The 24441-nt window shown below is 33.3% G+C and overlaps 1 protein-coding gene across 4 annotated transcripts in view; it reads left to right on the top strand.

Annotated features, from left to right (window-relative positions):
* Camta (Calmodulin-binding transcription activator) overlaps window positions 1-24056 on the top strand; it is a 233584-nt gene extending 209528 nt beyond the window's left edge. For 2 of the 4 annotated variants that reach the window (XM_067775046.1, XM_067775044.1), the window contains 7 exons: window positions 7528-7595; window positions 9645-10008; window positions 10081-10501; window positions 10578-10652; window positions 14076-14103; window positions 14246-14359; window positions 14553-24056. In XM_067775046.1, coding sequence (XP_067631147.1) covers window positions 7528-7595; window positions 9645-10008; window positions 10081-10501; window positions 10578-10652; window positions 14076-14103; window positions 14246-14359; window positions 14553-14555 — 1073 coding nt within the window. In that variant the 3' untranslated portion in view covers window positions 14556-24056. The remainder of the gene's footprint in view (window positions 1-7527; window positions 7596-9644; window positions 10009-10080; window positions 10502-10577; window positions 10653-14075; window positions 14104-14245; window positions 14360-14552) is intronic. The other 2 variants (XM_067775047.1, XM_067775045.1) reach the window with 1 other exon arrangement.
* The last annotated feature ends 385 nt before the right edge of the window (window positions 24057-24441 follow it).

The raw sequence follows: 24441 nt of genomic DNA, 5'->3' as shown, positions 1-24441 counted from the left end.
CGTTATTTGCGTCGAAGACGCTTGTTTGCTTATTTTTGTATTATTTTATTTTTTTTTTGTTTAGTTTATCTTATTTTATTTATTTTTATTTATAAAATTAATAAAAAAAAATAATAAAAACCTAGGTAATTAACACAAAAATAAACAAAATAAAATAATACAAAAATAAGTAAAATTTAACTAAATAATACAAAATTAGCAAACAAGCGAAACGTGTTAGTTTAAAAAAAAAAGAACTGAGATAGTCTTCGATGCAATTTGAACTGAGATAGTCTTCCATGGAACCAACGATATAATCACTTCAACAATTTTCAAATATTTTAAATCAATAGTGCACGTGATTTTAGCAAAAAAAAAGATTAAGAGATTGAGTATTAAGTAGCGAACTCTAAATTTCGTTTTATAACAAACAGAATTAAAGTTTTAAATAAAGCTTTTCAATTTAATTGAAATAAATGAATAATAACACATATTAATTGAAATAATCCAAGTATTTCCCTTGAAGTAAACGATTCTGCATAAGTATATGCATGTATATATGTATGACGAATATTAGTGGCACTAAGTGAGACTCACATCACAAGTCTGATGCTAAGTAAATGAAGCCACAACAACAATCAAACAGGCAGTCACTTGTATCTACATAAACGAATCAATCTTTATCTCTACACATATGTACGTACACGCAGCGGAGAGAGACGACGCACAAACACATGCATATATTTTATCTGAGATGCTCACAAAATTAGGCAATCATCGGTGGAAGTATCACTCACATATACACGCGCATATGAGAAACTATAACGTGCATCTGTAGTTATGTTAGAGCTGGTAATTTTATAGCTGGTAGCAAATTCTAGAAATAGAACTGCCTAGAAATATGTCAACGAGGAAACCAAAAAGTATAACAGCAGCAGCAGCTGAGGCACGAGGAATCAGTTTTGATTTAAGCACGCTATCTGTTGAGCAGTAGAAGTGTTATTGTGAAGTACTTTAATAAAGGCCATTTTGCATTATTGAATAGCGGAGTTATTTATTCAACAGTTTAGTGATTCGAACGTTAGTAGAAGGTTGCAAATAAGCGGAATTGCCCTAAATTCGTTACATATGTATATGATGGTCAGTATTGCTTATTTATAAAGAAATACACACAGATGGTAAACCTAGTTACTGTGTGTCTTAATTTCTATTTAACTTAAAATAAATTATTGCTCACCCTCCCCTTGGCAAAATCCTGGATACGCCACTGGTATACAGTATACACGCACAATTTAAAACAAACAAAAAAGTTGAATCGTTAAGTAATAATACTTGATATGCTGTTGTAAAACTGTAGATGGCACTAAAGATATGTACTGTATATTGTTTACGTTATTAATTGTTGTTGTATAATTTGCTGGTGTATATATGTAAAAGTAAATAGTCTGTGTAATGACCGAGTTACTATGAAGTTTTTCATATAGATGCGTTGAACGAAATCTTATAACATCGCCACAATCACGCAAGATGTTACGTTTGTAAATATGAAGGAACTTCAGACTTGGCAATTGAAGTTTATTTCCCTTACCCACTCACACACAAAATTTTGCGTATCACTGTTATAAACATTCTCACTGTACAAGAAATAAATTTGCCAACATATTTTCTTTCTTATTCATTTGTTAAATTGCAGTTTTCAACTGTGAAAAATTTTAGAAAAGTTAGCAACGAGTGGGAAAAATAATTTCACTTGCAAAATGTGCAAGCACACTTAGCCAAAGCAAATGTTAAATTCTTCTTCTTATGCTTTGCTTGCAACAAAAGTTGCAAGTTGGTAAATTTTTCGTGTCAGATGGCGCCAGTGTCGCTCAATCTGCCGTTCTCCATAAAAATACGTGCAATCTACTCATAATGCATAAGATTGAGTAAAGGCATCTATATGAAAAACTGCTTATGTGACGGGGCTTTAAGCTATGTATGTACATAACACAAACATTTATAAAATAAACAAGTAAAATGATGTAAATATTTCTTGCCCTATTAATCAGTGTTTGTATATGAAAAATTTAAAAGAATACCTTCTAGAGCTGTATGAGAAGTGCATATGGCATACAGTGAAAAAAGAAAAAAAAAAACAAAAAAAATTGAAGCCGGTCTGAGTTCTGTAAACGATAGCGCTCATTTTCTACTAAGTAAAACAATTTTTTAGTTAATTTATTTTTATTTTTTTATTTAACGGTTGTCTTAAATTGATATCTTCCATGTGTCTGTCTTTAATTGTAAATCAGGAAGTGAGTACGCATGTAGAGCTTTTATGCAATTAATTGGTAGGTTACTGAAGTCAAAGACATCTTTATTTGGCTTAGTAGCAAGTTTCTAGTTGCCAATTATGGGCGATTCTCCGCGAGTTCTCAGTTTTACTAACCCAAAATTTTGGAATAAAAATATTCGATTTTCAAAAATTTTCAATCATTTCTCTACGAGATACAGCTATTAATTTCTGTTCTTGATACTGAAACGTGCCACGGTGTTGACATTTTGAAAATAAATTGCTCATTAAAAAAAGCTAGTATGACTCGCACAATTTTCCGTAAAATTTTAAGGTTATGTCAGCAAACTTTAAAGAAAAATGGTACAATAGACGGTACCTAACTTAAAACTACAAAGATACAAGTGCCACGGTTATGACCAGATTTTATGATATGTACCATTTTTCCAGTTCTTCAGTGTTTAAAAATGGATATTAGTTATTTTAAGACTGCAAACATTAGCATGGAAATATGCGGTGACACTTGCTGATCAAAATTCACACTCACATGTCACATACCAGTGTGCAATAAAGCAGTACCAACCTAACGATTTGAATAACATTTTTTACTCAAAAACTCATGGACACTTTTCAAAATCAAATTACAAAGCGAAAACAGAAATGTTATCATTAAAACAACATTTAAAATTGCAGATTAAGTCAAGTATTTAATATAATGACAGTTTATTTCTCGTGTAATTAAAGATTAAAAAAGTTACCACCGAAAATGTTATAAAAAATGTGGTTGTGGAGGTGCTACGGTTGTGACATTTGTAGGGTATTATGAACTATAACTTCACAAAACTGATGATAAGTCAATAAAACTCAACATGAAACTTTAAAATAAACATAATTCTAACTGAATTACATAATTTAATTCATAGAAAATGCTTTAATATATTTCAAATTTCGAAAAGACACAAAACTGTAAGCTCGCGGAGAATCACCCATATAGCATTCTCAGGTCAAATTAAACTTTTTTCAAATCAAATGAAACTTTTTTTAGGTCAACTGAAACTTTTTTTCAAGTCAAATTAAACCTTTTTTGGGTCAAATGAAACCATTCTCTAGTGTTTCTTAGCTATGCTAAAGGAATTTCCAAAAAAATATGTACTTATCGTCTTTTGTAGTATTGCTATTTATTAGATCCGTAGTTTCAAACTGTGGGTCGCGACCTTTTGGTTAGTCGTGACGCTCTTTCTCGAGGGTCATAAATTAATTAATTATAATGCCTGCTGTTAAAAAAAAATATTTATATGATGACTGCCGTTATATGGAAGAAGGCTTCCCCAGCGAATTAGAGCGCTTAGAATATACCTTTCGTAAGAGACGACTAAAATACACAAATGATTCAAGGGGCTGCCAGCACAATTTATAGCTTCTGCTATAAGTGGCTACTTCATCTGTCGGTGGCGAATTCCGTTTATTAGCAGCGGAGGCTCTGGTGACCCCAAGCCTCATGGAACTATGGATTGGGGACGGGATGGCCTAGAAGGTTCAAGGTGGTCATTATTTAATTGCTCCCGAGATGGTCGGGCTTGTAACTTAATGGTGCTTGTTGCCGGAACGTACCGGATATACATATATCCGGCAAAGGACCAGCAACATCAATAGTGCTTCCCACGAGGAGTATCTTTATCGCTACAAAAACTACAAGAACAACAACATACGGACATAGGGTACTCGCCTGCCATACCCAAGTTTCCAGATTCAAGTCTCGGTAAAACTAGCGTCAAATAATTGTACAAAAGGTTTTTCTGCACGGATTCGCCTTTCGGCAATGATTTCAAAAACATTGCGAGTGTATTTCCGCCAAGGAAAGCTTCTCAAAATGTTTATGCATTGCGAATGACGCCACGAATTGAAGTTGAGGCCTAAATCTCCTCCAAGATATATCACACCAAGTAGTTATTATTTAGGTGGAAAATTAAAGGCTAGTTATTTAAGCTAAGATATTTCATTCCTTCGTTTTTATTATGGCAAAGAGTTCTACGGTTATGCGTAGGTTATGAACCAATGCTTTTGGTCATGGCAAGCAATTACAATTAATAAGCAATTACACTAATAAGTAATCCCAGTTTTAGTGGGTTGTAGCAAAGCATCACCATCGGCCATGATGGCTCGCGAAATTGTTTGGACTGTTTTAGATGTTTCTTAAACCCGAAAAATATTTATAATTTACCCAGTGAAGTCAGATGCTGTCACCCATCGCCCAGTTGTTCAGTGTAAGTTTAGACCGCAGTTAAGCTGACCTTTGATTTGTTCTACAATTTTGGCTGTTTTATTAAAATTAAGTGAATAAAATGGCACTGTAAATCAGGGTCTTCATTTTTTTCACGGTGGCGACCGTCATAATTACTTTCAATTTTATCACAAAATAATGATTCGAAAATAGAAAACACAGTTCGCATGAACTTTTTCTTTCTTTTTTTCCAAAGTTGTAGATTTTGAAGTCGTCACATACGGTTTGCGGTTGAACTTTAGCTTCGAACAACTTTTAAACTGTGCACTATATAATATGAATATTTTCAAAATATCCTTAAGTTTTCTATAAGAATTTGTATTGTTCGTAATTTTGGTACTATTCCTTAAAGCAAAGTAAAATTTCTAGGGTAAAACAAAAAGCCTACCATTAAAAGCCAAAATTTTTACAGATTTACTTTTTCGATGTACTGAACAATATTTTCCGTATAATAAAATGGAGTTTGGCTCACCCTAATAAATTTACGTATGAGTGGAATATCACCCCATGCCGACTTTCAGTTCGAAAACGGTCTATCTCGGGAATATTTTCCTCAACAACGCCCTCTCTCAGAATGCTTGTCGCCCTTTCTCACGTTAAAATTTATTGAATTTATGCCTTAGGATAGAAATTTCTTAAATAAAAGTCTGAAGTATAGCATTCACCAAATAAAATCTGAAATAGGCTGTTTTTAAAAATTTTCTGAGATAGGCCGTTTTCGAATCTTCAACCGAGATAGGGTGATATTCCACTCAGCAGTCGATACAAGAATCTACAACAGTTTTTACGTGTAAAAGCACGGTACAAAACCTCTAAATCTCATAAACCAGAAATAGTTTTATGTGTGGTGAAAAAAGTTTAATTTGAAGTGAAAAAAGTTTCATTCGATTTTAAAAAAGTTTCATATGATTTCACAAAAGTTTTATTTGATTTCAAAAAAGTTTAATTCGAAGTGGAAAAGGTTTCATAAAAGCAAGGTACAAAACCTCTAGATCTCATAAACCAGAAAATAGTTTTAATTGAAGTGAAAAAAGTTTAATTTGACATGAGAAAAGTTTTATTTGATTTCAAAAAAGCTTTCCTTGATTTCAAAACAGTTTAATTTGAAGTGAAAAAGTAGCAGTTGTTTGAATAAAGTATCATTTCACGTGAAAATGCTTTATAAAGCCGCAAAACAACTAAATATCGCTAGTTGTCAATAACCAACCCATGAGATCCAAATGTGTTTCTGTAGTAGATGGTGGTGTATTGGTTGATTTAACAGTTTTGATAAATAATACATTTATTATATGGTTAGCTTAATTCACAAAGGCTCAAACTAAGAAACTTAAAATCTTACAAGGAAAGCAAAAAAAATAATTTTATTTTAAAAGTAGCATAACTGCGTTGCTAATGGGTCTAAGGCCTGGTTTTTAAGTAGTTGGTTAATTTAAGTTTAAACTAAGTTTGCTTAAACTTGAGTAAAATTTATAGTCCAATCGAACTACAGAGCAGTTTTTCAGTCTCGGTTTAAGGTCGCATTTGTGGTAGGTTTTTACGGCAACACTGGATTTTTATTATCTAGATAATTTGTAAATACGGCGACAGCTTGCTTTTGTTTACATATTCGACGCCATTGATGCGAGAACAAACGCTGTGATCAAATAAGTAAACAGTATAATTTAAAACATCTGTGTAGGTGAGGTTAGGTTGAACTGGCCGGTCCATGAGGACCTCACATAGACTGAATGGGTTCTTACTGTTACCAGAAGTTTGTTTAACGAGCAAACTGAAAACCGCTATCAAAACCCAGAATAATAAATAAATGTAAGGCGCGATAACCTCCGAAGAGATCTAAGGCCGAGCTTCTCTTCCAATTTGCGTCGTGCTCCTCTTGATTTTCCCTACAAATTGGCCGGACGGGACCGACTCCGAACGGCATCTGCAAAGCAGATGAGTTTTCACTGAGAGCTTTTCATGGCATAAATACACCCGGAGTGCTTGCCAAACACTGCCGAGGGGCGACCCCGCTTAGAAAAATTTTCTTCTAATTGAAAAATCTTATTTCTAAAATTTTGATGTTGCTTTGCGCGGGAGTTGAACCCAGGGCATACGGTGTGATAGGCGGAGCACGCTACCATCACACCACGGTGGCCGCCGAAACCCAGAACCTATATTATAAAATAACTGCGTCCTCTTGTCAAATACTAGAAGCTTCCTAGGACTTAAGCCATTTGCTGCTTCTAGATCTGACAGCTGTATCACTACAAATATCTGGAGTCCGAGACTGGTAAGCGCAGTGCACAAGCAAAAAACGTGCTTGATCCTTTCCTCGTTCAACCCGCCTTTCTTCATCTGCTATCACTGACCAATCCTGATTTAAAACCAAGTGACGCCAGAAGAGAGTGTTCAGTCAGAAAACCCGTCATAAGTCAGCATTCCTCTTTTTTTAATGAAAGAAGTAAATTTGTTAGTCCAAGGTTGTAAGACGTACACATGATCTTCGACACCGCACCTGGATCCACGCCTTTCCCGCTTGGTCGATCATGTGCACATCTTGCTTTATCTTAACATCTGTGTATAAATAAATTAAATCGTCTATCTCAGCAACCCTATGATCACTTTCTCCAAAGGAAATTTAATTTCAATTAAAGTTTATTGAAAACTGTATAATAATAAGCGTAGTTGAACTAAGCAAATTGAGTTGAACTTGTACTGAAAAACTGGGTCTAACATTTTCAACTATTTAATGGGCGTGAAAAACGAAATTTCAAAAAATCTGCTGCTTAGTGCCTTTGTGACTTAAACTAACGACATATATTCTTCTTACATACTTCTAAATGTCTTAATTTGCTTGTGTCGATGTCTCCAATACTAAACAAGATAAAGAAAGTTATGTCATATAAACAAATTATTGCCAGCCGCGTAGTAAATGTTCTCATTGTGTGTTATTGGTGTCCTTTTTTAAAACTAAAAAAAATACAAGTTTATTAAAATTTAACATTTTTTAATTTTTTAGGGGATTCAGATGCAAAAGTGCTCACATTAGCTGAACATATAATCGCTGCTATGCCGGAACGTATTAAGGTACTTGTACTATGTGTATTTACTTCCTAAACAATATGCTTTTTTTAGGACTTTGCTTCATGTCCGCACCACATATTCTTAAAAAAAAAAAAAAATTGCTCCACTTCTTTCTTTCAAATTCAAATACATACAGTTGCTTGTAGCCACTTTCCAACTCCAGTATGGAAAGCCATTCGCCATTTCGTACCAGATGACCGGTTTAGAGTGTGATTAATCCTTTTGTTTTCACAAGAAGTACTGGTTCCATCAATGGGTTATATCAACAATGTCTGCCACTATAAAATTGTATAGTGTCGCGAAGCTCCCAATTTCGACTTCACATGTCACTTCTCCCAAAACTTGGGGTTTCCCTCCGCAGTGGCCGTACGCAACCGATCTTCTAGTATTACCTTCTACTTAGTCGACTTAAGGAAACCGTTCTATTCCGCACATATCCTCGGACAGAAGCATAACTTAATTCTGATTTGTGAGGCAGATTATATGGAACTCATCTCATTCTTGTGGAATGTCAACCGACTTTCCACACTTGAAGCATTTTACTGAACAATAATTTTTCTCCAAGCCAATCTAGCCTTTCTTTGCTTTGTTTCGACATCCACGTTTGCAAGATCAGCTTTAATTTCGATGTCACACACAAATTTCATCATGGTCTCATTAGCTGTTTACAAGCGCTTTCCACAGCTCAATGCTTTAATGCTCGATTCTATGGCGGTCCAAAGTAGCCAGTAGTAGCTCTGCAGCAGTCCTGTTTAGTGTTAGTTCTTACTGTCGCTGATTGCTCAAAAATCAACTTAAAGGCTTGGAAGGAACTGTGCCGTTGTTGTTGTTGTATTAACGATAAAGACACTCCCCGAAGGTTTTGGGGAGTTTTATCGATGTTGTTCGTCCTTTGCCGGATACAGATCCGGTAACAAAGCACCATAGTTCTGGCGCGACCATCTCAGGGACGACTAATATGACCACATTAAACCTTCTAGGTCATCCACCCCCAATTTTTGATGATACACCAGCCTCTAGCTGTGATGACGTCTTTTCTGATAGTGTGGACGACATTTCTGTAATATGTGGTTTTCTTGAACTTCTAGCTTAGATTTTAAGTATTCGTTTAAATTTTTTCGAAGGTCTTAATAAACGTCGCATAAGTCTTCTTCTTCTTGTAGCAGTGCTTTGCCCGATCCAATAGGTGGGATCACACTCATATCGCGTTGGTCGTTGTTGTTGTTATAGTTGTAGCGATAAGGTTACTCCCCGAAGGCTTTGGGGAGTGTTATCTATGTGATGGTCCTTTGTCGGATACAGATCCGGTACGCTCCGGTACCACAGCACCATTAAGGTGCTAGCCCGACCATCTCGGGAACGATTTATGTGGCCACACTAAACCTTCAGGCCATTCCCTCCCTCCCCACCCCAAGTTCCATGAGGAGCTTGGGGTCGCCAGAGCCTCGTCTGTTAGTGAAACAGGATTCGCCGCGGATAGGTGAGGTTGACAATTGGGTTTGGAGAAGCTATATATTGCGCTGACAACCTGAAGGATTGCGCTACACAGCCCCTTGAATCTGGTATTTTAGTCGCCTCTTACGACAGGCATACCTACCGCGTGTATATTCTGATCCCCTAACCCGCTGGGGGGATATCGCGTTGGTCTTCACACTTGCTTCTAGATCCGAAGTTTCGTCTTTCTCTCTTCAATTTGTGTTGCTCTCTAGTCCGATAGTAGTGATTGAAGTTTAAATTCATTACCGGTTGTTGGATCTCCTTTTCATCTACTTTGCCATATGATTGCTGTTCTTTTAATCCTGCATTTTTATTCAGCAATTTTTTCAAGGCTTTACTCAACTGTTAGATACCAGGTCGATCATCTCGAGAACTGTTTCATATAACAACGTCGAACTTTCTAAGTCTTCCCAATTTCCCATTGCTAAGGAAATTTTAATTATTTTCATTGTAACGCATATGATATCAGCAACATTTCCGGTGTAGAATCTTATCCCTAATTTAACCATAAGATCTTCAATGTACTGCTATTAAGTCATCAATTTCTTATAACAGAACGAAGCCGACGAACTTATGGTACTTGGCAGTCCAATAACCGAACCACTCAACTCGGATTCTCCAAGTCTTAACAACGGATTCATGGATCCACTCGATTCTTTGCCAAATACACACTTTGATAGTTTTGATTTTAATGATCATAGTTATCGTTATCATGATGTTAGTACACCATGCTCTAGTCTAAGCCCGGCAAGTTCAGGACCATTACAATCACCAGCTAGTTACTCAATACTTGGTGGCGATCCATGTGCTAGCTCGCCAAGTCCACCGCCATCAACCAAACAATTGACCGAATTTTTACATGCATCCAGTAATAGTCAATATCCGTTTGAGGCAGATTTCTCGAAGCTCACTTTGACTGGTTAGTATTGAGGGTTTTAATAAATTGTGTGAAGTGCGCTTAAAACATTTTTACTCTCCATTCTACTTGCAGACATTGAACAACGTGAATTATATGAGGCTGCTAAATGCATTCAAAAAGCTTATCGCTCTTATAAGGGACGTCAAAAGATGGAAGAGCAAAATAAAGAGCGTACAGCAGCAATTGTTATACAAAATTATTATCGTCGCTATAAACAATATGCATACTATCGTCAAATGACAAATGCCGCACTTGTCATACAACATGGCTATCGTTCGTATTGTCGTAATAAACGTTTTAAGAAATCGCAACCATCCTCCATGTCAACTGGTATTGAACTGTCGGGAGGTGATAGTCAGAATAGTCAAAATTCACAATGTTTATCGAGTTTCTATGATCACTTTCGTCATGATCAACAACAACAACAGCAGCAACATGACTTGAATTCACAGCCAAACACACCAAAGGAAACAAGTCCTTCGGGTCCATTAAAGTAAGTTTATGTTCGAAGTTTAAAATAAAGTTATAGCATTTAAGAAGTGAAATAATATATTAATTTTCTTTTATAGACGTACTTATTCACAATCAACTCAAAATCAAGCTGCCAGAAAAATTCAACAGTTTATGAGACAATCACGGATAAAGTAAGTACAATTTATGATACGAATAAACCAACTTTTTTTGTTTTAGGAAAATGCTTGTGCTTTAGATGTTATATTAGGAGACTTGTCCATAGGACAATGACTGTCTTACGTTTATATGTATATCACAAAACATACACATCAATATGTATATATATTGCGAGGTCATGACTACCTGTCAAGAAAGTTTCCTCATTTGTCAAATTATTTCCAATCATTATCCTGATCTTTATTAGTAAAATCTATATCGAACATACTAACAATCGCGAATTTGAATTCGGGTGAGATATTTAGAGAATGGGAGTTGATTTAAGGGCGTTCCTTGAAATTCTTGAATGACTTTAAAATTCACTGCACCGTATGTTTTAATGAGAAACTAAAATTCAATTTTTCCTTTAACTTAGCTCGTATATTTTCAAAAAAAAAAAAAAAAAAAAAAAAAATATATATATATATATATATATCTATATAAGCGCATGTTGTTGTTGTATTAACGACAAAGATACTCACCGAGGATTTTGGGGAGTGTTATTGATGTTGATGGTCCTTTGCCGGATATAGATCCGGTACGTTCCGGTAACAAGGTACCATTAAGGTACTAGCCCGATCATCTCGGGCCATCGCGCCCCACCTCCTAGTTCCATGAGGAACTGTGGATCGTCAGAGCCTTGTCTGCTAAACATGTTTATGATACATAACATTCATCTTAGCATGTGACGAGTGGGACAGGTCAAATTGGTCGCATATTATGTGAATAAATTTCAGGTGGACGCTTCGATTTAAATATTTATTTCAACGTTCATAAAACAGAAAGGCTTAATAAAACTTGATTCCTAGAGAGGCTAACAACCTTTTTTAAAAGACTAGAGTGGTTAAAATTCAACCACTATAAATGGCACTTTACCTTTACTTTCCTTTAATTTTTATACTCAGCTGAGCAGAGCTCACAGAGTATATTAACTTTGTTCGCATAACGGTAATCCGTAACGGCATAAACTAATCGTGATAGATATAGACTTCTATATATCAAAATGATCTGGGTGAAAAAAGAAATTCATTTAGCCATGTCCGTCCGTCCGTCTGTCCGCAAAAACAATAAATTGAGTAAATTTTGAGGTATCTTGATGAAATTTGGTATGTAGGTTCCTGGGCGCTAATCTCAGATTGCTATTTAAAATGAACGAAATCGGAGTACAACCACGCCCACTTTTTCGATATCGAAAATTTCGAAAAACCGAAAAAGTGCGATAATTCATTACCAAAGACGGATAAAGCGATGAAACTTGGTAGGTGCGTTGACCTTATGACGCAAAATAGAAAATTAGTAAATATTTGGACAATGGGCGTGGCACCGCCCACTTTCAAAAGAAGGTAATTTAAAAGTTTTGCAAGTTTTTTTGTGTGCTAAATAAAAATTGGCAAAATCGGATGACGAACACGCCCACTTTTAAAAAAAATTTTTTCAAGTCAAATTTTAACAAAAAATTTAAAATCTTTACAGTATATAAGTAAATTACGCCAACATTCAACTCCACTAATGATATGGTGCAACAAAATACAAAAATAAAAGAAAAGCTCAAAATGGGCGTGGCTCCGTCCTTTTTCATTTAATTCGTTTAGAATACTTTTAAGGTCATAAGTCGAACAAAAATTTAGCAATCCTTGTGAAATTTGGTAGGTGCATAGACTCTATGACGATAATTGTTTTCTGTGAAAATATGCGAAATCGGTTGAAGCCACGCCCAGTTTTTATACACAGTCGACCGTCTGTCCTTCCGCTCGGCCGTTAACACGATAACTTGAGCAAAAACCGATATATCTGATCTAAACTTATTTCACGTACTTATCTGAAGTCACTTTATCTTGGTATAAAATATGGCCAAAATCCGACTATGGCCACGCCCACTTTTCCGATATCGAAAATTACGAAAAATGAAAAAATGCCATAATTCTGTACGAAATATGAAAAAAGAGATGCAACATGGTAATTGGATTGGTTTATTGGCGCAAAATATAACTTTAGAAAAAACTTTGTAAAATGGGTGTGACACCTACCATATTAAGTAGAAGAAAATGAAACAGTTCTGCAGGGCGAAATCAAAAGCCCTTGGAATCTTGGCAGGAATACTGTTCGTGGTATGACATATATAAATAAATTAGCGGTACCCGACAGAAGATGTTCTGGGTCACCCTGGTCCACATTTTGGTCGATATCTCGAAAACTTCTTCATATACAACTAAGGGCTACTCCCTTTTAAAACCCTCATTAATACCTTTAATTTGATACCCATATCGTACAAACACATTCTACGGTCACCCCTGGTTCACCCTTATTGCGATATCTCGAAAAGGCGTCCACCTATTGAACTATGGCGCACTCCCTTTTAAAATACTCTCTAATACCTTCTATTTGAAACACATGTCATACAAACACATTCCAGGGTTACCCTAAGTTCATTTTGCTAAATGGTGATTTTCCCTTTTTTTGTGTCCAAAGCTCTCAGCTGAGTATGTAATGTTCGGTTACACCTGAACTTAGCCTTCCTTACTTGTTTCTTTTCCTTTCCTTTCATCTCCTTTCCCTTTCTTTCCTTTCCTTTCTTCCCTTTGCTTTCTTTTTTTTACATTTCTTCAGTTTGCTTTATTTTCTTTTCCTCTTCTTTTCTTCTCCTTCGATTATTTTCCTTTCCTTCTATTTTCTTTTTTTTTACACTCCTCCCCGTCTTTTATTTTATTTTATTTTATTGATTTTTTTTTTAATATCGCATTTGTTTTTGTAAACACTTTCAATATCAGCAACAAAATTACACATTTAATCAAATTTGCTGACTCCTGCGACATACTCCCAGCAAAACAACTACATATGTACACAATGTTCATTCATTTGCTCCCGAGATCAAATCTGCGTTCGTATACGTGTTAGGGCTTGCTGGATTTCTCAACACAACAAAGAAAAACATTTGTAGTGGTGTCATTTTAAAATTTATATTTAAGCGCTATAATTAGCTTTTTAATTTTTTTTTTAATGGCCTGCACTGCTTCGCGAGAAGACCCATCAATACATATATAGTTGTTTATACCTTATAACTATTGTTTAGCCGTAAAAGGGGAACGAAATTTTCAACTTGCCTATATAGATTAAGAGACAATCATATGATTCCAATTTTTTCTCCTAGGCGTCTTTTTCACCGGTTAAGAGCTTTTTAGAAAATTTTACTTGAACGAACTAAACTTATTATAATGCAGTTCGAACTACAACGAACGTTAGATGAACTTTAGTTATATGAAATTAATAAATTTGTTTTCTTAAAGCAATGTTTGTTATTATTTCAAGAATAAATATAGTAGTTTTTATAAAAACCAAAAATTAACAAATAAACGTAAAATACCACTATTAATGTATACCTGTAAAATATTCCACGCAAGCATTTGGGATGGAAATCTAACAACTTTGGTAAGGTTTAGGATCATATAAACTTTTTTCTTAGTCCTATTACTAAACTTAATCTTACGAATATATTCTTCAGTAGATAACATTAAATAGCTTATATCTTTATTTAAATTGGCAATTTTAATATGTTTTTCTCTCTTAACAGACTGCAGAGAGAACGAGCCGAAAAAGAGAAGCTGGTGCACCAACGCAGGGCGGAATACCTTCAAAGCTTGCAGTAGCAAGGACAACCGGAAATTGTTTGCCCAGTCGAAAGAAGGTAAGATATTTTTTGGAACCAGATTTTTGTCTGAAGAATTTATTTGTTGAAATAAGACATGGACATGGATTTAAACTAATTGTTCACCTAGATTCAGTAATTGCGCGCTACCTTGTTAGTTTTGTTTCTGCCTGAAATGTAAACATACCCCGATAATAATAACTCAATGTGCGTAATTTTTATATATATTCAGTGAAATGGCAACTATAGTAAATGAGCTTACAGAACATAATTGCAACAACAACATTTGCACCTATCACAAACAATGAGGTTTATGCAGAAACCTTTCAGAATAAATTCCGCTATGAAAGCGCGCAAGGAAACAGTGAAAGCTTCTGTGAATTACGAGTGAAATAACGGCCCAAAATTGTCTATAAATCCTTACACAATATATAAGAGGAACAAGAAATTTGAAAAGCATCAAATAAACATACAAATATACATAGCACATACATATGTATATGCTAATATGTATACTAGTACTGTTCATATATGTACTATGTAGAGGTACTTACGCATACAAATATATTACAATATGAATACATACTTATATACATACATAAATATTGTATATATATGAATATATATATAAAATCTGACTAAATGTAAATCATTAAATAGCTTTATCAAACTGAGTGAAACTTTCTATATTCGAAACTTTTTGATGTAGAATTGTAGTAAATTTAATTTATTTACTATTATATATAATTTTTAAACTAAAAAATCAAAACAAAAAACTTCTAAAAGAGACAAAGTACTGTGCGTTGTACGTGAATTTATTTATTTTTTTTTACTTTTTGCTATTGCACGAATCTGTAGAGAAAAATATATAATTAGTACTCTAGATACTTTCTTCTTTCAAATGCAGTTCCAAAGAAGTGAAAACAAAATCTCAAAAAAATCGAAATCTATTAAAACAAATATCAACAAAAAAATGTTAGTTATTGTAATTTGAGAATGTTGAAGGTGAAGTGTTTCATATTTAATAACTTTTATGCACCCAATACTTAATTAAAAAAAAAAAAACAACTACTTTTTCGCCTTCTAAATATTTATATTTACATATACATAAATATGTAAGAAATTAACTACTACTAACTAAAATCTATTTAAAACGATTATGTAACAGTAACAACAACAAAGAACATCAACAACACTTTACGAATTGTAAGAGTTTTTTCTCTTTTCTAATAATTATAAGCCAGTCATTTATGTGCTAAAAGGAATTTTAAATCACTATATAATAAATATTGTAAATAAATGAAAACATACATACAAATGTAAGTGTAATGATATAGATATATACTCACAAAGTGTGTAGTAAAATTAATTTATAAACAAAAAAAAAAAAACAAAAAAAAAAAAATTTATGGTAAATGTTACTTAGTTTTTCTTCCTCGTTTATATTGTAAACTAAATAGTATGTATTGTATTTTCTTTAATGTTTTTATTGTGTTTTTATTGTTGACAACAAATAGAAAAATGTACAATTTAAAGTGCAACTTGAATTTAAAAGCAAATAAACTTAAACTTAAAATTAAAACACAAAACTAAGAGAACTTATTAATGCAGCCTTTCAAACTATATAAATAAAAATAAAAAAAAATTAAAAAATTAAGACTATTTTAGATAAAATTGAAATATAATATAATTAAAAAAAATATCACTAACAAAATATAATTAAAAAACAATGTATTAAATATTAATACACACACTTTAAGCAAATGCATTATATAAAATTAATTATAAAAATAAAAACTGACAAAACACCCAGTAAACTTTTTAGATACTTGCATGTAGTTAACGAGCGCTCTATACAAAAGTACTTATTTGAATACTTAAGCGTATGAATTTTAAATCTAAAATAATTCAAAAACAACAAATATATAACTAATATAAATCCCACTATAGTTAAATAACAAAAAAAAAAAAAACAAAAAATATTTGAAGAATACTTCCTTATTTTCAATGATAAAAAAAGCAGAAAACTGAAAACACAAAAAAGTAAAAATTTAAATATCCCTAATTAAATTTCGAAAATAAAAAATTATTATTTTTTGTTTAATTGTTCGAAAATATAATATTTACTACTATTATATGACTCAATAAACAGGAAAATGAAAACAAAAAAATATAGTTCTGCTTTTAAATTTTTCGAAAAAGAGTAAAATTCTATAGTTAACTAAAGCATGATTCACTTGTGCACTATATAAATACTATAACTAACTTGACCTTGTAATTACTTCTTCAAAATCAAAAATTTAGTATTAGTAAATTAATCAATGAAATATAAATTAAAGAAACTAGTTCCAGACTTAATCCTTGTACACTTGTACCAGTTTTAATTTTTTTTTTATACACTCAATCTTAAAAAACACATTTAAGAATTTATATGGGGTACTCACGTCAGCTCGTCATAAACTTATATGCTTAAATAATTTGTCTCCCATATAGTATATTGTAACGAATTTACTGCAAATCCTCTTATTTGCAATCTTCTGCTAACGTTCGAATTACTAAACTGTTGAATAAATATTCAATAATGCAAAATGGCCTTTATTAAAGTTCTTCACAATATAACTTACTTCACAATAACACTACTATTGCTCGCCAGCTGGCTTCTCAAATCAAACCGATTCTCGCGCCTCTACTGTTGCTAACTTTTATACTCTCTCTATTTCCTCGTTCGCATCTTCTAGGCGCTTCCATTTCCAGAATCTACTAGTTGGCCATCAGCTATAAAATTTCTCAGCTGTAACTACAGATGCACGATTTTATAGCTTCTCTCATTACATACTTTCGGAAGTATCTCAGATATATACATGTGGTTGTGCGTTGCTTCTCCGCTGCGTGTACGTACATATGTGTAGACATAATGATTGATTCGTTTATGTAGATACAAGTGACTGTCTGCTTTATTGTTGTTGCGACTTCATTTACTTAGCATCAGACTAGGGATGTGAGTATCACTTAGTGTCACTAATATTCGTCACAATATATATTTGTTGTAAAATGTGTACTGATAATAAACAACATAAAACTCAATACAGTGAAAAATACACTGCAAAAAAAATCAAATTAAATGATTGTTTTAAAGTCCGTGAGAAAAGCGAAGCAGGCGTTATAATCCTCTATGAGTCCAATTTTATCACACTTTGACGAGTCATACAAAAACTAGCAGTTTCCAAATTAAAAAAAAAAAAAGAAAATTTCAAATAAATTCTATGTGAGCTATTTAGAATGTTACTTTTCGTGCCATCGATTTTATTGACATCGTAGCAGCCACTTAAAATTTATTCACACATTATTATGAGCTTCCAATGTGATTTGTCCCACCCATACACAAGCTACAATAGGTTTTGTAAATATACAATGAAGGTTAAAGTACAAATTGGATTTGAGTGTCTCATTATAAGATATGCCATCCCGCGCTTCCAACCCCTAGATACATGAGGAGTTCTGAGTCGCCAGAGCCTCGGCTGTTAATAAAACAGGATTCTCCACGGATAGGTGAGGTTGACAATTGGGTTGGAGAAGCTATATATATTGCGCTGGCAACCCCTTGAAAGGGTTGCACTATACAACCCTTTGAATCTATTTGGTATTTTAGTCGCCTCTTACGACAGGCATACCTACCACGGGTATATTCGAAGCCCCTAACCCGCTGGAGGTTAATGAGGAAAAAATGAGGAAGTCATGTCATTCACTTACACAGCCGGCTATTTTCGTAGTCGGCTCTCATAGAAAGTGGTAATTTTCGTATGACATACTTTCTTATTAAACAAAAACTTGCCTTTAGGTGATAAAATTTCAGGTCTTCTTAAATTACTAGTCGAAAAGAAATTACTTGAAATTTGAGTGAAAATCGAGTCAAAATGTCCCACCCATCACTTTATATTACCCCATAAGCATATAAGCAGATAGTCTTGATTACGTGAATACCCCAATAGTTTTTGTGTTTTGTAAGTAAACGTCATCACGTCGTATAAAGCAGTCAAGTCACAAAATCTGCTTAAATCAGAAAATATTTTTATAGCACCGAAATATGTACATCCGACACCACTTTTCGTAACACGTTCTCGTAAAGCGAACCGTATTGAATTGAAGTACTGACTACCAAATTTTGGAAAGCTATGTCAGTTTTGCAACCCTAAAGGCTTACTTTTAAGACTTTCAAAAATCTCTTTGAAAGTGTAGACTCTCTTTTTCTGAACCCAGCAAACAGTCTCGGAGCGCTCATAATTTAGCAATCCGATATGAGTTCGAAATATGTAAAAAATATGAGCCTCAGAAGTATGATCATATAAGAGTCATTTGAGACTTCGATATGATGAAATTTATGAGCTATATGCCACGAGTGTTGAGCAAACAAAGCAACTTTGGAACAAATATTCATATATTATTTTGAAAACAGTTTCTTTCTTATGCAATTTGAACAAAATTACACCTTATAATATATCTTGCTGTTCGCGTTTTGAATTAGCACGGACGATTCTATCTAGACATGTAAGTATTTCGAGTAAAACTGCCTCCGCCGAGCCTGTCTTTAATTAGAGCTAACGTCGGTATGCCCTAAATATACAGGTTTCCTCCGAAATTTCTATTTTTCAAGCAATATTGATAGGCTTTTCCATTTTTAATGTCATGCGTCCAAAATCTGCGCTGATGTAGCCAATCGCATCCCTTATATGAAGCACATAAATGAAGAAAAGAGTAATTTAAGAAGCAAATTATGGACGTCGAGTCAAATCTGACTCTTATTTAGGCTCATATCAGTCGACCATCGAAAGAAGAAAAATACATTCATTCCGGACACTGAAATGAGGTCATAATGAGCGTAAACGATTCGAATTAGAACTCTTTTTTTGACTAGGAAAGTTTTATTGTGTGAAGAGCATAAATTTTGTACATGATTTGAATGTTTAATCAAAATGTTTTAATAAAACATTATTATTGAAATTTCGCTAAGGTAGACCATTTTAAAACAAATTTAGAGGTAGGGCCGCTCTTACCCAAGTTCTAGCATATAATTTAAACTTTCTATTTGTTGCTGTAGTAAATCGATACAGTATAAAAAAAAATATTTTTTTTCATGCATCGGATCTCGCACTAAAATAGTTAAATAAAATTTTTTATTAAAATTTCTTTCAACTACAATAATTTATTTTCATATGGTATGATAACTATTCTACCCCACCCCCTCTATATAAACACTTAAGTATATCAAAACCCAGTAACTTATATTTAATCTAAAAAAAACACAAAACGTAAGCGTAAGCAAATTAAATTTATATTTTCTACAAGTCGCTTAACTACTTATGCACTAAAATCTAAATTAAATTTAAAACAATCAACAGTTAACTATAACCCTGACCGAAAAAATTTGAGACCCAAATATTATCTAAAACTTGTCTAAAGGCTTTTGGATGCAGTTTGTCAGAGCAGCCTCCGAATTGTAATTTTCGATGACCCTAAAACTCAATCGCCCAAAGCAATTTAAAACAGTATCAAGTGCGCAGAAAAGTATGCAACATTTAGTACCATATGGTCACATGGAATAACCGCGTAGGTCCTGTGTAAAAGTATGTATAAAACTATTATATGATATGGTGGCTTTTAGCAAAGTTAACGGACCGTATATTGAGTGTACTTTCTATTATTTCACTAAAAAGAAAAAGTTTTTTGCCTGCTTGTAAAATTTTTTTTAAGCATCTTTTCTTGGAAATATTATATTTTTTGAAAAACTTCCTTTGAGGCTTGAGATATTGTACTTAAAACTGTATATGGTTTGCGATTAAATTTGAAGTCTACTAGTAGGCACGTTAGTCGGATAATGGCTGTATGCACGTTCGAAACAATTAACATTAAACTAATCAAACAAAACATTCAAGATAAAATATTTTAAATCGACTAGTTATTCTGTTGCACAATCCAAACCTAAGACAAAAAGAAAAAACGAACGAGAACGTATACAGCATGGTAAATAATATAAATATAGTTAAAAAAAACACGCAAATATGGTGCCGTTTTAGTATCTACAATCCATTTAGATATTTGATGTTGATAGCACCGTAGTGCAGAGGTTCGTATCTCCGCTTTTAAGAACAACTTGTATTGTAGCGAGTTATTTAACCACTGCCGCGAGTCTTCAATAATTGTCGCTAGATGGGTTTAACTCTCCTTTGTGCGCCTTGCCTAGAGAGTTACAAACAAGCATACATACAAGTGAAGCTAACATAAGCGTGTTAAAAAAACTGAGTTTATAAGTAATTTGTAATGGGTTTTAACGAGTTACGCCAAATTCGTGGCTGTTTGAGCTAAACAAACCCCAAACTCTTTTTCGTCTTTCTATCTTTGACATCATCATAGAAAACTTAAGGCTCAAATACATTCGACTTTTGCGTTGATTTGGCGCTGACGTCACCTTGAAATAACGCACGTCGAAAGTTTCCCTGCCACAATGAACGCAAAGAAAAAGTAAAACTTAGATTTTTGTCATGATGAAAAATTAAAAACGTCTATTTTTAAAACATGAATACAAAATTATGTTTTGAATATAATTAATTGGCGTATTCTAGCAGAGGAGACTTCCAACCTGGGGATTTCTTGAATAAAAACTTGGAAAGAACTTGCTAACACCGTCAATCTACCTTTCATTACGCAACTGCCATCAGCTAATATACAGTCATTTACTTCCTCGCTCTTAGAACGCTTAGCTGAGTATAATACAAATAGATTCCTCGAAATGGCTCGGAAGTCTACTACCCACGACCTTTATCCGGCCCTTGTGCCGTTGGAGAGTATGTATTTCACTGATGATTACAGTGCATATGCAGCCAGTCTGATTCTCCGGGCACGTTGAGGTTTGTTGAATCTAAACGCAAGAAACATATCGTCTCCACTTTGCACAGTATGTAACTTGCAGGAGCTAGAAGACGTTTTTCACTTTATTGGCACATGTGCGATATATAACAACATTCGTTCCTTTTACTTTGGTGAAAGAACTTTAGATATGGCCAAGATGGTTGCCAGTTTAAATGGATCTAACTTCGAGACTCTGGCCAAGTTTCTCGCGGAAAGCTTTAAAATTAGAGACTTATTATTAAATTAATTTTTCTAACTCGATAGTATTTTATTTAAAACGTGGTGCGACACACAGCATACTCTGTTATTGTCGCTAGTATCTACTTTAATTTATTTATTTAAGTGTTTTGATGTACGCAAAAGCATGTCATACTCTGCATCTGATTTTTTGAAAAAATAAATATATACTGCTACTACTACTACTACTAATTAATTGGCGATGGAAGATCGAAGATTTTACAGAAAATATAGCAAATTTCAAGAACGAGTTGAAAACGCCAGCTGTACGCTGCCGGTGCGTTTTCTATGCATTGACAACATGGCAAATAAGAAATGTGTTCTAAGTCAGCCGTTGACGCAAGGTAAGCGCCAAAACGACGCAAAAGTCGAATGTGTTCGGCCCTTTTTTAGTTCATAAAAATAAATAGCAAATGTTTTCACAAAAAAAATGTTTCCTAAACTTGAAAGTATCCCGTACTCACAACATATTTTAGGGCCAGTTTTTCAAGTAAACTTTTGTATTTATCTGTCGATAAAAATGTATTTTTTTAACACAATATTTATCGACTTATGTTAAGGTCGCAACTTCAAAGTTTTGTTATAAAGGGCGTATCTCATAAATTCTGTTAATAAGGACGCATCTCAGCGAAGTCGTTAATAAAATCGTATCTCAGGGGACCGTTTAAAAAGGTTGTAGATGAAAAAATTATTTTGTTGTCCAAAAAAAAACTTTGAATTTAACTTAATTTTTATGCTTTTTACAAATCGCAAGACATAAATTTGTAAAGCAGAGTATAGATTCATGTGTCTTCTATAAAATAGTTTAGCATTTGAGGTACTTAACGAATTGTAAAAAGAAACTAAACTGAATTAAGGGGTATATTATGTACAACGCAACAAGTCGTATTTTCTCGTGGGAACAAGCATTCGTATAATATAAGAGCATTCATTCACCTCAGTGAGTGAACGTAAGTCTGCTTCTGTGATTTTTTTATTATTATATAGCGGTGAATGTAAATGCCAGTAACTGCGACGCAAAGTGGCACGGCTTTATACATAATCTGGCCCTTAGTTCATATCACTTCTGTCAAAAATTTGTGATTTCCATTACAACTATTGTGAACTCATTTAAGTGAAAAATCGTTCTAATCCTCCATTGCCATACCTACCTGTCAAATTATAGCTGACAGGAAGAATGGCTGACCAGTGAAAGGAAGAATGGTTTGTTTTTTGATCGCGGTTAATAAATTGAATTGCCATGAATTGCCCATTTGTGTTTCAAACCTACTTTTCTTTTAAATGTGTCTACAGAAAATCAGACTACGTATTCATTTTCATTTTTAAAATCTAGTTAATAGATAAAATATGAGCAGCCAGTTAAGCAAACATTTTAAAATATGTAAATAATGCAATATACCAGTCGTCTACAAAAATGTTTGAAAAACATTATTGAGCAAATGATTTAAGTAATCGAACAGTGATTGAACAGGTGATCGAGGCTGTTTACTATTGTGAACGTTCGTTTCGAACATTCGCCACTTGTAGGAATTCACAATGATTACAACCTTTTTATCGGCCTCCTAAGATACGACTTAATGAACAGAATATACGATATAAAAACGACCCTCCTATTAGGATAGGGCGATATAGGGAAGATACATTTTGAAGTTCACATGGCAAAATTGTCCCTTGGGATGTAGGTTAGGTTAGGTTGAACTGGCCGGTCCATGAGGACCTCACATAGACTGATGGAGTCTGCACCTCTCGCCTTCGCTTAATCTCGCCCAGTCTAATTGGGACATCTACGGAGCAAGCTTCTAGAGATGCGCCCTTTTTAGCTAGTTCGTCCGCATTTTCATTCCCATCTATTCACATATACCCTGGGACCCAATTTAGATGTATGCTTCTCCCTGTCCCGATTCTCTCCAGAGACTGCTTACACTCTAACACGATGTATGTATATATATATAAAAAATCTACATAACAAAACAACATAATAATATAGCAATACGATTAAAGTGTAATGTAAAGAAAACTGACAGTGAATTATCTAAATACCTAGATTAGATATTTAATTTTTGGCATTACTTTTGTCCGTCCACGTTATTAGCTTTCATAAAACATAAAAACCAAAATAATAATACTAAAAATTTTAAAAAATACTTTGCAATATAAAATTATGTAGATGAAAGTACATCAAATGCAAGCAAAGTATGAGAGGATCAAAAATGAGATTATACTCCCATAAAAATAGAAATAACAGATTTCGAAATAGTTATAATTGATTCAAGTTTAAGAAGAAAAATAAATAAACAAAAAAAATTATAACATACATACACACCTATTTATAAATTTAAATACTCTAGCGAAATTGAACTTTTGACCAAACAAGCATAAGTTGCAGCTGAAAAGTCTTCTCTAGTGCACACACATATACATATATGTTCAAATACTTAATATATATATAAAAAAAAAATTTTTAAATTTAAAAATTTTTTTTTTATTTTTTTAGTTTTTCGAGATTTTTCGAATTTTGCCATTTTCTTTTCTCATAAAAAACTTAAATCAATTCTGCAATCCTACCAACTAATCCCGGAGTGGGCCGATTTTTTTTTATATTTTCAAAAATAAAAACTTTTTTTTTATCAATTTTATTTATATAACAAAAAAATGTGAGAAAATGATTTTTAAGTATTCTTTTCTTTATATATTATGGTAAGCTACGATTAAAATAACCAGCATTAATGACCATTACCATAATATTTACCATTACCATAATATTACCATAATATATAAAGAAAAGAATACTTAAAAATCATTTTCTTACATTTTTTTGTTATATAAATAAAATTGATAAAAAAAAATTTTATTTTTGAAAAATTTTTTTTAATTAAATAAAAAAAAATATAAAAGAAATCGGCCCACTCCGGGATTAGTGGGGATGATTGCAGAATTGATTGAGGTTTTTTATGAGAAAAAAAAATGGCGAAATTCGAAAA

The sequence above is a fragment of the Eurosta solidaginis genome, chromosome 3 (genome assembly GCF_040869045.1).
Source record: "Eurosta solidaginis isolate ZX-2024a chromosome 3, ASM4086904v1, whole genome shotgun sequence".
NCBI classification, from domain to species: Eukaryota; Metazoa; Arthropoda; class Insecta; order Diptera; family Tephritidae; genus Eurosta; species Eurosta solidaginis.
Note: the sequence above shows the minus strand (reverse complement) of the source record. Positions and strands in the feature narration are given on the sequence as shown.